This window comes from Gigantopelta aegis, chromosome 2 (genome assembly GCF_016097555.1).
Source record: "Gigantopelta aegis isolate Gae_Host chromosome 2, Gae_host_genome, whole genome shotgun sequence".
Classification (NCBI taxonomy): Eukaryota; Metazoa; Mollusca; class Gastropoda; order Neomphalida; family Peltospiridae; genus Gigantopelta; species Gigantopelta aegis.
The window spans coordinates 11,020,574-11,035,960 of NC_054700.1; the positions used below are offsets into that span (position 1 = coordinate 11,020,574).

Consider the following 15,387-nt stretch of genomic DNA (forward strand, 5'->3'; position numbering starts at 1 on the left):
TGAATGAGTTTTTCCAAGTTTATACTGATATTCTGACTGTAATTAAACATGAACCGAGGTGACGAAATTTCGTCTGTTGAAAACAATGGTTGCGATTCAGATGACGAGTTTTCCGATGATGAAATGTGGGATAATATGGACTTTGGTGCATTTGATTTAATCGAGATTGGCGATCGTGAACGAAATGTCATTCAACATGGCAAGTTAGAAGAAAATGATACCGATGACGAGTTACAAGATGACTTGCCACTGTTTCACCACGCGCCTGAGTTTACCTGGACACATGAGCCATATTCGGTTACCTGCAGATCAACGTTTACTAAAAATCCGGGGCCCGTAAAAGTGTTTGACGTCAACACAAACGCCATAGAGTACTTTTCGCTATTTTATTCCAATACAGTGTATGGAAAAATTGTGTAATTTACCAACATGAATGCCAAAAAAAAAGCGTGATACAGATCCTGCTAACAACAAAGGTGTGTGGTATGATATTTCTGTTGATGAAATGAAAGCTTAATTTTGCAAAAGCATTGTAAATATATTTTTAAAATTATAACTGGAATGTTAATTAATTAATTATCCAACAAGAAAAACATTTGTACTGGGTTTTTTTTAAATTACCAGTCCTACCTACTCAAATAGGTGAGTAATATGCATAGTTTACCTGTAATTACCAGATTTATACCTGTTGAATCTAACATTTTTAAAGTATTATTTTTTTATCTAGACAGCCGTCCATTCACCTTTCTGAAAATGTATAGCCTATAACTAAAATTAATGATAAAACAAGTAGTTTTATCCTTTAACAAACATGATCATAAATCTGCTATTTAAACTCAGTGTGCAGGGAAGGTCAAGACTGTAAAACTTAGTGGTGAAACAGTTAATAGTAATAAAAAAAATTCTGTATACACTGCTGACGGTGACTTGACACCTGTCATCACCATTACAAATGCTAGAACCATATTATCACAATATTTAGTTAACTTGAATACATCATTGTCACAATTTTATGTAACTCATTTAAGCTCACTGCTCACATACAGTTGTTGACTGGAATTGACACATGCCATAGATTTTCAATGTCTACCTCATTTAACACAACACTGCTACACCTCATTTAACACAACACTGCTACACCTCATTTAACACAACACTACTACACTGTGTAGTGATCTCTGAAACCTGCGCAGCAAATCGCAATATGATACTGAACCAAATGTCCCCTGTGCAACTCACATTTATCACAATTTAGCTGATACTGTAAATCAGGAAATATTAGCTCGCATAAAAGTTTAGCATATTTAGCGAGGCAATACAAGACGCTAATATTTTACGATGCTAAATTTAAAGAGTCGAACGAAATATTGTTAAAAAAAGCTTTTATGCAACTATTTTGTCGGTGATTAATTGAGCACACAACAATGATTATATGCTATCAATGAAACCAAAAGGATAGCAAACAGAATAAGTTAGTTAACATGCTCATCATTGGAAATTCTACTAGATTTAAGTTGTCTGTAAACTGCATAACATCAAAATAGATTATATGTTGCTTATTTGAATTTAGCTAAATATTAAGATCGCTAATATTTTATGATTTACAATGTCATTATGACAATGTTAAATTATTTATTAACTAATCTAAGCTGACCGATTATTCTACCTACTGATAAGACTTAACAGAATCTGATGTAGATTTTCGATTTCAACACCAGTCTGACAATTTTGCTACATTCTCATTATGACAATTTTGATGAAAGCTCATAATGACAATTTTGCCACAACCTCATCATGACAATTTTACCACCTCATCATGACAATTTTGCCACAACCTCATGACAATTTTGCTACCTCACCATGACAATTTTGTTGAAACCTCATGACAATTTTGCCACAACCTCATCATGACAATTTGGCCACAAACTCATTATGACAATTTGGCCACAAACTCATGACAATTTGGCCACAACCTCATTATGACTATGACAATTTGTAAAATACCTCGTCTAAGATCAGTGATTGTATTTTACTGTTGACTCAATTTATGTCCATGTTCGCTGTCGACTCTTTGGTGCTACAAGTGGGCCATTCTGCTGACCCAGTGTTTTATCAGGTGGTGTGCGATGGCTTGGGACGGCGGAACAAACAAACCGCCAGGATGCTGATGTGCGAGCATCTGAGCCACTTCCGGTCGAGAAAACCACCGTGCGTCTTCAAGCTCTTTCTCATCCAGCTGCAAGTACAAAAACACATCAGGGTACCACTACAAATATAGAGAAAACGTGGAGAGTTTTCCTCTTCTAAAATTACTTAACCTGACCTAGGGGAATATGCCACTGTTTGTGGTCAGGTTAAGTAGAAAAGAAATTACAGTGTGCAATTGTCAGGCAAGAATCACGTCAGATTTTAATGTTACGTCAGGCAAGAATCACGTCAGATTTAATGTTACGTCAGTGACTGACAAATAATGGTAATACTCATTTAATAGTACTACTTTCAATTTAGGACTAAATGTTTGCTTCTTTTTTTTTTTAAATGCCACCAACTTTGTTTTTTTAAATTAAACTTTTGCCCATAATTTTTTTTTATACAGGGAACGTGTCCAGTATCACGTCAAGATTTGCTTTGAAAGTTATGCAAATGTTTTATTTGTGTAGAAAATACTAATAAAAGAAGCTCTTTTTCCTTTTAACATTGGGTCATTCCGTGTCAAATCACCCCCAAAAAAGAGAAATTTAAACCTTATCCTCTTCAATGAAATTTGGTATATATAGTTATTGTGGCCAAAAAACCTGAAATTCCAAGTTTCAGCTCAATCGGACCAACGGTTTCTGAGTTATGGCCTTTTTTTTTGACAAATGAGGTATCATTGGAAAGGGGGAATTACAAGGAATCCAAATCTGGGACACGTGACCTTGAGATGACCTTTGATTAAAATTATAGCCCAACATGTTATCTACAACATATAAAACAATTGGAGGTGGAAAATGTTTCATTCGTCAGCAATTTCAAATTGAAATATGTTTACCTGCTGCTGTTCTATGCTGTGTATAGACTGCACATGTATTTAAGCACTATTAAATGTACATGCATCAACACTGTCAATATCATGAATGTTCTAACAATATAGTCCAGCATCCAACAGATTTAAGATTAATTTTTTGAAATATTGCCTAATTATCAAAAACATCTTGTGCCAACAACTCATATTGTTTAGAACAGGCTAAACTATATTACCATGGGGACTACATTGAAAGGAAGTTATGGCCTCTTGAATGGACTTTGGACCCCATGTGGAGGAAACTGCAGCCCCCCCAACCCCAATTCAGAGCATGCTGCATGAATATCTAAAATTGAAGAAATTTATGTTTATCCATTAGATCTCGGATTTCTCTCCATTTCCAAGATCCATTAAGATGTAAGTATCAGAAAATCTCCAGTAGGTAACTGACAAACAAAAGAACTAATTGATCCGTATTACTTATATATGTAATTAGTATTGGTAATTATTTTAAAGATTAATTACTGTCTGTGGTCTGTAGGCCTACTGGCACACTCATGTGTGTACATTTACATCCTTAATGATGAAGTGAAGAATGTTTGTACTTTAAAATGTTGAGTCTACATCATGTCATTGAGCAAGTCATTATGGTAAGATTGCTAAATAATAATTTGTTTATTCACCATAGGTACTGCATCACAATTTGACACTTATTTTCTAAGGTTTCAAGCATAGGCCTGTACCGTAAGCAGCAGAGAATCCAACTGAAAAAAAGTTACTTATAGCACTTAGTGATAGGCCTACAATGTAGTACATGTATAAATAATGAGGGTAAAACTAATTTTTTTAATGGATAAAGAATTTTTAAAAATGGAATTGTCACAATTCAGCAATAAATGGCAGAAAAATAGTCATATATATGGAACTTTTTTAAAATGCCAAACAAATGCTATTTCAATGTACATAGTTAAATAGAGGGCAGGGGCGGTATGTAGCCCTGTGGTAAAGCACTCGCTTGGTGCGCTGACAGTCTGGGAATGATCCCTGTCAGAGGGCTATTTTTTGCTCCATCCAGTGCACTACAATGGTATGTGCTATCCTGTCTCTGGGATGGTGCATATAAAAGATCAATTGCTACAAATTGAAAAACGTAACGGGTTTCCTCTCTAAGACTACATGTCAAAATTACAAAATGTTTGACGTCCAATAGCCAATGATTAATAAATCAATGAGCTCTAGTGGTGTTGTTAAACAAAACCCTGCAGTACCATCGTTTTGTCCCATTATCACTTATGTATCAGTCTACAATGCAGGTTTTCAAACTGAGTTTACAATCCAATCCACCCGAATTGGTACAAATTCAAGATACTAGCAATTTCGATGATAGTACAATGTAATGACGATTCACAAATTCCACTAGAAATAAAGGCGCAGAACTTTGCCTGCAGCCTCTATGATGGTCTTCCTTGGATTGGTTTGATGGATGAAGATTCAGAGGAATTTGGAGACTATAACGTCAAGTTCATGCACCCTCATGGACCTTCAAGGCAGTTCCACTGGCCGTCAAAAGCAGACAGGTGTTGGATTCCAGAAAGGGATATACTTTGCGTTATAAACACCCCATCCTTGACATCATCTTCATCCAAGGAATTACAGTATCTGCCAAAATGATCTCGTCAGAATTTCCAACGTCTGTTCAACATGGATAGTTAAAGACTAGAAAGCTTGTGACTTCAATCAAGTAGTCAGACTCCTCAAATAAACAGAAATACAATAATATATAAAATTAACAAAAGATGAAGGAAACTACCAGTAGTGATTTATAGATTCTATTTTCCGTAATCAATTGGTTGCCTGGTTGCCACACTATATTGTATCATTAACATTCATGACATTTACAGTGTTGACGCATATACATTTAATAGTGAAATGCATGCAGTCTATACACAGAGAGCATAGAACAGCAGCAGGTAAACATATTTCAATTGAAATTGCTGACTAATGAAACATTTTCCACCTCCAATTTTTTTATTTGTTGTAGATAACATGTTGGGCTATAAGTTTAATCAAAGGTTTTGGATTCCTTGTAATTCCCCCTTTCCAATGATACCTCATTTGTCAAAATTGGACCATTGATTGCTGATTTATGCCCTTTTTTGTCAGAATTTCAGGTGTTTTTTTTCCAAAATAACCTTATATACCAAATTTCATTGAAATTGGAGAGGTAGGGTTTAACCCATTGGGTGATCTGACATGGAATGACCCCATTATAACTGTACAAGCTTTACCCAAGTATGTGAATACGCAAAATTAATTTGACTGTATAACCATAACTGTAAATGAGCTTTGGGGGCGTGACGTAGCCCAGTGGTAAAAGCAGTCACTTGATGCATGGTAGGTTTGGGTTCGATCCCCGTCAGTGGGCCTACTGGGCTATTTCTCGTTCCAAAGCACCACGACTGGTAAATCAAAGGACGTGATATGTGCTATCCTGTCTGTAGGATGGTGCATATAAAAGATCCCTCGTTACTAATGAAAAAATGTAGCGTGTTTTCTCTCTAAGCCTATTTGTCAAAGTTCATGGTTCATACAGGCAAGGACCCATAAAATTCAAGCACTTTTCAAGGACCTACCTTATGTTTTCAAGGACCATAAATACAAACCGTAACCAGCCTTTTCGAACAATGTTTTTCAGTGCGCTCTCGTCCATGGCGCCAATGTTAATATCCTTGCGACAACAGGAACACACGGCCTTTGACACGTCCTTACTCTCTCTGATCCACGCATATTTTCGACACCACGTTTTGTTAAAAACACACTTTCCACTAGGCATGTTTAAATTTGAACATGTGCTTGCAAAAACTTCAAAATCTAAGTGACTCCGTGTCGTCTCGCCTGACTATTGTTTGCAGTTCTCAAAACGAGGCTATTATGCTCGTCAATAATCGGTAAATCTCGGCTGAGGCATTCGGAACATAGCATTTGTCCCGGAATGGGCCGAGTACACTCGGGTCGCGGAACGTCGCGAGTGTTGGAATGAAAGTGTGAACACGGAAGTAAAAATGCTAAATTTCTTTCAAGATTGTTCCGTAATTTCTGGTTAAAATGACACGCTAGTCGCACTGACATGAAATTCAAGCACTTTTCAAGGACGTTTGCACTTTTCAAGCACTTTTGCACTTTTCAATTCAAACTCCTAAATTCAAGCACTTTTCAAGACCGTGCGAACCCTGAAGTTACCAAATGTTTGACATCCAATAGCCGATGATTAATAAATCAATGTGCTCTAGTGGTGTCGTTAAACAGAATAAAGAAACAAGTAAATGAGCTTTAATAAGCATGATACTGACTTTTATTCTAATTTTTTATTTTATCCATCTGTGATTTGTATTTTTTTGCAATTCTTTACACTGTTTTAATTTAACTGTTGAATTTTTATAGTGATATTGATCATCATCACTTAAAGTTTTGGATTTACCTGAGTTTGACACCTTGACGCCGTGCAGCCAAGCATAAGAACGGCTGGGAACGGGAGTTACGTACCTTGATGTCGTCAGTCTTGGCATAAGCCGTGCAGCCAAGCATAAGAACAGCTGGGAATAGGAGTTACACACCTTGATGTCGTCAGTCTTGGCATGAGCCGTGCAGCCAAGCATGAGAACAGCTGGGAACGGGAGTTACGTACCTTGATGTCGTCAGTCTTGGCATGAGCCATGCAGCCCAGCATGAGAACAGCTGGGAACGGCCACGGTTGACTGGAATGGTACTCCACTCGTCCGACCTTGACCCCACTCTCCTCCTCCACCTCACGACGACAAGTGTCCTCAATACTCTCTCCTAGAAAATAATATTTTATATAAGACGATTTGTCATGAGTGTTGTTAAATATGGAAAATATTAAAGGCATACTGTCACGGATTTAAGGACCGTATTTCTCCAAAAGTGGATAATAAATGAAAATTGCATCAATGTTTGGAAATAAAATCTGGCTATTGAATCACCTTAACTAAACCATGATGGAGTGAAATCCATGTCAATCCTCTTGGCAAAATTAATGTTTAAATTATGGACCATTGTCATAATTCCATTTTTATATATTTTTTATTTATAAAATATCATTAATAAGTGGAGTATGATGGTTACATAGATTGTTGAATAAAGTACATTTAGGAACAAATCAAATACATGTTTCATGTAATACTTTGTTAAGCCATTTAATAGGTCAGTGGTCTGTGACAATATGCCTTTAACAGTATATATTAATCGGTGTTTGTCAAGGCTCTGCTGAGGTGAATACCAATTAACTAGATTAACTAGACGAGGTTGATATTTTAAATCTTAAAAAACATGACTAAAGACCTCTCAAAATTGCGACAACAGTCATTTCATTTGCACAAATATAATTTTGCGTAGCCTTTTTTTTCATGCAAAATTTCGAGCACCATTTACATGGATATAACACATTACGCAAAAAGGAAATGGGTTATGTGAATCACGCAGATTTTTAATTCTCAGAGACCAGAACTAGCGAATTCTGTTTATCCTATAACACTTCTAAAACAGGGCTAGCTCTGGCACTCATCAAAGTTGCCAATTGCAAATTTTAAAAACTGGCGAATTTTATTTTAATTTTTTGGCCAAATAACTTCATGAAATAATTGTTATTTTGTTAGAAAATAACTTGGTTTCTGCAGCTTTTTAAGTTTGATAGAAATGTAGGGAAATTATCTGCTGACCCAGAGCTAGGCATGTAAAATAACATTTTAATTTGATATTTAGTAAATCAGTTTCATCAGTAATTATGACGTCGTCGCGATTATCACAAATATACTTTGACGTCACGTGAGCACCGTATGTAAATCTTACCAAAACATTACGCTCAGGTATACAGGTCTTGTGGGCTTGAAAACAAATGACTCATTGACACCGACATGAACATTCTGTAGCATTAAACAAAACTAGGCAGCTATTTAAGCCTTGCTCTAAACAATGAACTTAATCTGTAAAACGCTGTCTGCACAGGAGTTACCCGATCAAACAAAAGTTAGTTAGTTTTTTCTAGCGACACCACTAGAACACATTGATTTATTAATCATCGGCTACTGGACGACAAACATTTGGTAGCAAGGGGTCTTTTATATGCACCATCCCACAAACAGGACAGCACATGCCACCACCTTTGACATACCAGTCGTGGTGCACTGGCTAGAACAAGAAATAGCCCAATGGGCCCACTGACAGGGATGGACTCCAAACCGATCGTACATCAAGTGTAGTGTGCTTTATCATTTGGCTATGTCCTGCCCCACTGATGAAACATGGCTGTTATTTGTGTTTGTTTTGGTTAACAACACCACTAGAGCACATGGATTTATTCATCATCGGCTACTGGATGTCAAACATTCGGTAATTCTGACATGCAGAGGAATCCAGCTACATTTTTCCTAATGCAGCGATGGATCTTTTATATGCACTTTCCAGGGCTAGCTCTGGGTGAGCAGAAAATTTTGCCACATTATTTATCAACCTTCAACAATTGCAGAAAGCCAGTAATATTGTAACAAAATATCAATTATTACATGAAATTATTTCGCCAAGTTAAAATAAATTTTACTAATTGTTTTCGAAATTCACAATTGGCTAGAACTGGCCTTGCTTTCCCCCCAAGACAGGAAAGCACATACCACGGCCTTTGGTATACCAGTCGTGGTGCACTGGCTGGAACGGGAAATAGACCAATGGGCCCGCCGAGCGGGTGCTTTAGCATGTGGATACGTCCCATCCTCTGATGAAATATGGCTGCCATTTGAGACACCTATAACACATACCTGGTTCCATGAATCCAGCCAGACATGAATACATTTTGGGCGGAAAACTGTTTTTTTTTCCCAGCAGACACCTCTTGCCATCTTTCGACACAACAAGCATGATGAGAGACGGGTCAATCCGTGGGTAACAAGTGTTGTGGATACCTCAAATAAAATTCAATATTTACGTTGTCTTAACGTGTTAATAATTGTAAAATATCTAACTTTTCCCCCAAAACAAAGTTTTTAATCCAAACAGGCCTCTAGGAAGGAAGGAAATGTTTTATTTACCGATGCACTCAACCCATTTTATTTATGATTATATGGCGTCGGACCAGAGATATTAGACGAAATCCTCCGTTGCCACTTCATGGGCTACTCTTTTCGATTAGCAGAAAGGGATCTTTTATATGCACCATTTTTCCAATCCAAGTCATGGAACCATTACACGGAAAAATCTGTTAATTGTGCATCATTTTGACTCAATCTACAGGGGTGGGAATTGGTAAAATCTAGAGGGGTCCCAGAAATTCTTGAAATCCTAGGTTACAATTTTGGAGGAAAGAACGATTAAAATGGGCGGAAACACAATGTTCCATGACAGGAAAACAGCTGATCTGAGAAGAATTCCCACCCCTGATAACAGAAGATTACTCCCACCGACAATAACCTTGGATCTTTGATATCCCAGCCTTTGAAATACATATATTGTATATATTTGCACATTATTATAATGTAGGCTATTTTCAGTGAGGGTGACCAACCCTACAAAACATAATTGCACAGACTCAGGCTAGGTTACTGCTACCTCTTTTTTTTTTTTTTGTGCTAAATTAATCACTGACTCATCGAACTTTGGCAAAAAAAACTCAAATAACAGACAACTGTGTACTGTGTGGTAAGCCGACTGAAAGCTTGTTATTCCCAGGACAGGATGAAATGCACGTTAATGGTGAAACCTTTCCCGCTGCGACAGTCTTCTCTGTCAAGACCTAATGTTTTGTTTGCTCTTTTATAATCAGAGGCCGGCTTTCCCGAACGGAGGTCGAACTTCCACAGGTCGCACAGAACGAGTACCTATTCGTGACAGGTCAGAACTGACCGCGCTTCGGCAAATATCCCGGCGTCGGTCTCTGCCAGTAGTAGGGCCACCGCAGGGTGGTTCACTTATTCATTAGATGCAGTGTAATATCTACCACGCAAAAGTAAACATCACTAAATCTGGAAAATTCCTCAGCTCCCGTCACGTCGTCAAAGCAAACCACGCCGTTGAGTTATGGATCCCTATGTTTCCATATCCCAGAAAATCATCACCATGGGTTTGTGTTTGGCTATGCACAACGACACCTGGTCATGGGTAAACAAGCCGAGTTTATACAGATTAACAATTCAAAGTTTTGGGAGTCACTTCATACAAGGAATATCTTTTAGATTGGAAAAAACACCATTTGGCAAATGGTTTTTTCACGTAATTCTATTCTGACAATCATGATCCATGTTTCCGGAAAAACGACGTCGTCTGTAAACGCGGCACGGTAAACGAGAGGGTTCCGAGGTTTCAAGTAGGTTAACTAGGAAGGCGAATACACTTGGTACATGAAGCAATGTTCAGTGGGGAGTTTTTTTTAATGCACAGGTTTTTAGTGAAAACCCAGAACGAGGCGATTTCCACGCAGTTTGTGGTTTTTAGAAAACGACTGACCAGACGACGGAAGATGTTTTTTTAGAAAATGATCACAACTATAGAAAAACAAAAAAATTTCATGTAATAAATACATTTTAAATTTATATAATCCAAATAAATGTTAACACTTTTTAAAAATAGATACCGCATTATTCAAAACTCCCAGAAAAAATAGTTGTAAAAATGTAAAAAGTAAAGTCGTATTTTACACCGGTTACCCCACCCCCCAACCCGGTTAATTGCACAAAAAACTAAACAGAAGGGGGGAAAAAATAAGGGGTTTGACATTGAATTTATAACGTAGAACAGTGAGGGTGACTCGTACCCACCAACCCTACAACATAATATATAATTAAATTATCTACCTTGACATTCTTTACCACATAACTTCAACCCAACAGACCACTGTGTAGTGTTATGAAAGTTGTTCATTTCTGAGGACAGGATGAAATATAAAAATGAAAACCTTTCCTGCTGAACAGTCTTCTCAGTCAGGACGTCTTTTATAGCCGGCAACGGAGTCGAACTTCCACAGGTATATACGGGACGAAACCTGTCGTGCCAAGCAGAATTGGCGCTTCGGCAAAAATCCCGGCGTAAATCTCTGCAGTGAAGTTTTACTAGGGTGGATTTCGTGCAAAACTACCACCAGGAGTAACATCAGCAAATCTGTATGCCTCAGCTCCCGTCACGTACAGCATAAGTAGTGTCCCATGTTTCCACTTCCCAGAAATATCATGGGGGTCTTGGCTAGAAAACCAACTGTACTGGTCATGGGTTGCGACAAGCCAAGTTTATACAGATGTTCACATTGTTTGGTTTACAAATCACTTCAACAAGGAATGAAATAGCATGGAAAAAACGACAAATTTAGCATGATAGTTTTTGAATTGCATTAACATCTCCCAGGTTTGATCGGATCGTGTGGGAATACGGTAATGGGTTCCGAGGAAAGTATCCAAGGATGGCGACTGAAATTTATGCTGACGAGGATTGGCGGGCAGGCTTATCCCACAACGAGGCCATTCTTAGCGACACTCTACCAGACGCCTTCCAGATTCTACATTGAAACTAACAAAAGAGAGAGAAATGTAAATTTCATGGAATAAAACATTTAACCTAGCCTAATAAACTGGTTAACACTTTTTTCGAAATAGATGCATTTCCTGAATAAAATGGGTCTCAAAATATGAGAAGTAATGGTTGTCATAATATTTCACACCCCACCCCCCCAAAAAAAAACTAAACAGAAGGGGGAAAAGGAGACCTTTGAATTTATAACGAGAACAGTGAGGTCTCGCATCGGTTACATCTTAATAATTAAATTTCTGTTACATTCTTTACTACATAACTTCAACTCACTGGTCCAGATGTAGCAACGAGAGTTTTTCATTTTTCGACTCAACACCCAAGGCTTTGACTAATCTAGAAGATGCGTTTTTATACGGGCAAGTTGTATGATATAAATTTATACGGGCAAGTTGTCTTATTAAGCATTATTGTTTATGGACCAAAAGTAATTTTAAATAATGCATGAAGTTTTAGTGTTATTATTAGCACGTATGCTTACAATTTTATTATAAGTATTGTCTGTTACTTCTTTTACATTTATCTGGGTATAAACAAGAAAACCATCCGTACTTCATTTGCGATAGACTAGTTTTTTGTTCACATTGCATGGTTTACAAATAACACCCAGACGAAATAGTATATTTCTAATTACATTTAGCATATACTTTGTATGGTGCTAAAAATTCTAACCGATACAATTTCAATTGCATTTACATCTCCTAGGATTTCATCTTGTGGGAAATAAATGGGTTCTATTAAACATCCAAATGCACTGAAATTTATCGACCAATAATTTTGATGCTTAGTACAATCCATTCTTATCGACAATCTATTTTGCCTTCTAGTTCTAGTTAAAATTTCAAAAATTATACTATGTAGTAACCGAGAAATAGCATGTAACCTACTAATTGGTCAAGCCTTACTTCGAGGGCTGCACTTTCCTGAATAAAATGGGTCTCAGCCTTAATGAGTAGTCAAGGTTATCATAATATTTCACACCTTCAAAAAGAAAACCACACAGACTTATTTAGTGTCAGAGCTCACTTAACACCTTGTCAGTATGGTTTCTTAATTTTAATGTGAGACTATACCAGGGTTTTATTTCGAAAATCTGACTCGACACCCATGGCTTTGACTTGGGGAATTTTAGCATTGTTTTAAAAATTTGAATTTTGTTTCTTTTAAAAAAACATCTTAGTAAGACTAGTTAGAATTGGAAAGACTAATACTATACATATACTTGTATTTATTCAAATAAATGTCTAGCCGTATGTATTGTTTTCAAAATATGCCTTTATATAAGAATAAAAAACGTTCATTGCGAATTTTTTACTCCAAAATTGGGAACAGAAAACGACATAGCTTTTGAGGAATGGTGGGGAATGGTGCGGAGTCTAGAAACATAGGTGATAAAACCCTGTATACAATGTACATCAACACTTGTCGCACCGTTAAATTTTATTACCGGAAGTAGAAGGATTTGATAACGAAATATTACAATTTGGAAAATGTAGGATTCAAATCTCTTCGTAATGAATGCGGAACATGATGTTCAAATCATTACAAGATGTACTGATTAATGCTTACTTCGTCTAGGTATTATCAAACTTTTTTCCTTTTCTCTTGGAAAGGAAGAAATCACTTTTAGTTTTTAAATCCAAAATGAGTACCCGTTTTGATGGATCAGGGGATCCAGACATTTATTGCAATGGGATGAATTTTCTTTCGACACCTGTAGCACTAAAAAATACATCAGCCACCCATGCCAACCATGTAACCTGATTTGTAACACACTTACAAGTGAGAAAGTGCACACAGAAGTAGTCTAAAAATGTACACTGACAGGAAGGAAGAAATTTTTTATCCAACGATTCTACTCAACACATTTGTTTCAGTTATATGGTGTCGGACATATTATTAAGGACAACACAGATTTTGAGGGTTAACCCACTGCAAAAACTTCAAGGGCTACTCTTTAATAGCAATAAGGGATCTTTTATGCACCATCCCATAGACAGGATAGCAGTGGCCTTTGATGTAGCATTCATGGTGCACTGGCTGAAGCGAGAAAAAGCCCATGGGCCCACCGACGGGGATTGATCGCAAACCAATAAGTGCATTTTAAGTGAGCACTCTACAACTGGGCTACGATCTCTCCCCAAAATGTACACTGAATACATTACAAATGTTACAATTCTTTGTGAGATTATAAAATACTATTATTAGTATAATACTGCGGGAGATGACATCACAAAACTGTTTTGTTTCAGTACTGGGCTTTTTATTACATTTAAGAGAACAGCCGCAAAAAGAAATAATGTATTTGAAAAAGTACCAGCTCTCAAACAGTAATTTTGATTCAACAGTCTAAAAATTACCATTCGGAATGCCTAGGCCGGTTTTGATTATGTATTCGGAAAACCTAAGCCATGTACAATGTATTTGTAGGTTCAAAACCACATGAACGGCCATTTCCGTCTTTACTTTCCATTTAGAAACAATCGGAACAGTTTTATACATTCCGCTTTCCTTTGTTTTTGACCGAAAGATTTTGATTTAGGAAATTTCGAGGTTTTAGCTTCTTACGGAATATACCGATTCGCACTATACCAAACACCCAATTGGTCACTGCGAAAAACCACAATCTAATTAAAATTAGCTCCACTATTACCCCAGGATCTAATACCACAGTTGGAGCTCATGTCCACCAATCAAAATTCGCACCTTACTTGCAGACATCCTGCCAATGAATGATTTAAAACTAACACACTACGTAGTTCCCAATGTCCAGGTTAACATTTCATCTGTAAATAATAATTGTAAGATTGACCAATTACACTTCGCCTTTATAATACGTTATTTGGGAGCATCACAAAAATTTCAAAGTTAGCTGGGTCTTTTATTACATGAAACAGCGAACAGATACCAATTTTTATTTTTAAATAATCAGTTTGAAAAAGTACCAGCTAAAAAACTATTTATTTTTTATAAAGTCTAAAACATTCGGAACGCCTAGGCCGGTTTTGATTATGTATTCGGAAAACCTCAACCATGTAAATGTATTTGAAGGTCCAATCGGAATACCTCGGCCATGTCCGTCTTTACTTTCCATTTAGTCACAATCGGAACAGCTTGTTACATTCCGCTACGCTTTGTTTTACAGAAAGATTTTGTTTAGGAGCCTGAGGTTTTCGCTTCTTACGGAATATACCGAGTCTACTATACCAAACACCCAATCGTCACTGCGAACGATGTCAACAACACCTATCATTGCCTGTGCACATGCAAGAGTTGTGGGAACTTCAAATTTACTGAATTCTCGATAGGTCACTCACGATTTGGTGTTGTTTGTTCAATCTTTTTGCACATGCCTACATCCACTGGACACGTGTTGTGTACATGTAATACTGTTATTTAAGTATATGTTCTAACTTGTTCCAAAATGTAATAGTATTTATTGGTTAAACTTTTAATTTGCCCTCTGTGTAGATTTCTAAACAGTCAGGTTTTGTAACTAGTACCCTGTTTGATATTGGCTCACATTAACAAATGATACTAGCTCACATTATTGTATGATATTGACACAATATTCTACTACATTATTACAGTGATTTACTTTGTATGGTTTTGAAATATTGTTGTTAACGTTATTACCAGTTTTATAATTAAATAGTGATTATGCCTTTTAACTTGCGTTGTGTTTATTTCTCTAGTAGATGTGATTATTCTTTGTATAGATTGCTGTCAGCTTAGTATTTTTGTTTAATCCCTTATCATACGGCCATAAAAGCACCTTATTCATTCCAAGACCGAGCCTTGGT

At 36.8% G+C, this 15,387-nt stretch overlaps 1 protein-coding gene across 1 annotated transcript in view; it reads right to left on the minus strand.

Annotated features, from left to right (window-relative positions):
- Positions 1 to 268: 268 nt before the first annotated feature.
- The window catches only part of LOC121380695 (NAD-capped RNA hydrolase NUDT12-like), a 28,743-nt gene continuing 13,624 nt past the window's right edge, over positions 269 to 15,387 (minus strand). The window contains 7 exon segments of the mRNA XM_041509648.1: positions 269 to 2,236; positions 6,690 to 6,841; positions 8,833 to 8,976; positions 9,771 to 9,795; positions 9,828 to 9,893; positions 9,895 to 9,977; positions 11,142 to 11,245. Of these exon segments, the coding sequence (XP_041365582.1) occupies positions 2,078 to 2,236; positions 6,690 to 6,841; positions 8,833 to 8,976; positions 9,771 to 9,795; positions 9,828 to 9,893; positions 9,895 to 9,977; positions 11,142 to 11,245 (733 nt within the window). The 3' untranslated portion in view covers positions 269 to 2,077.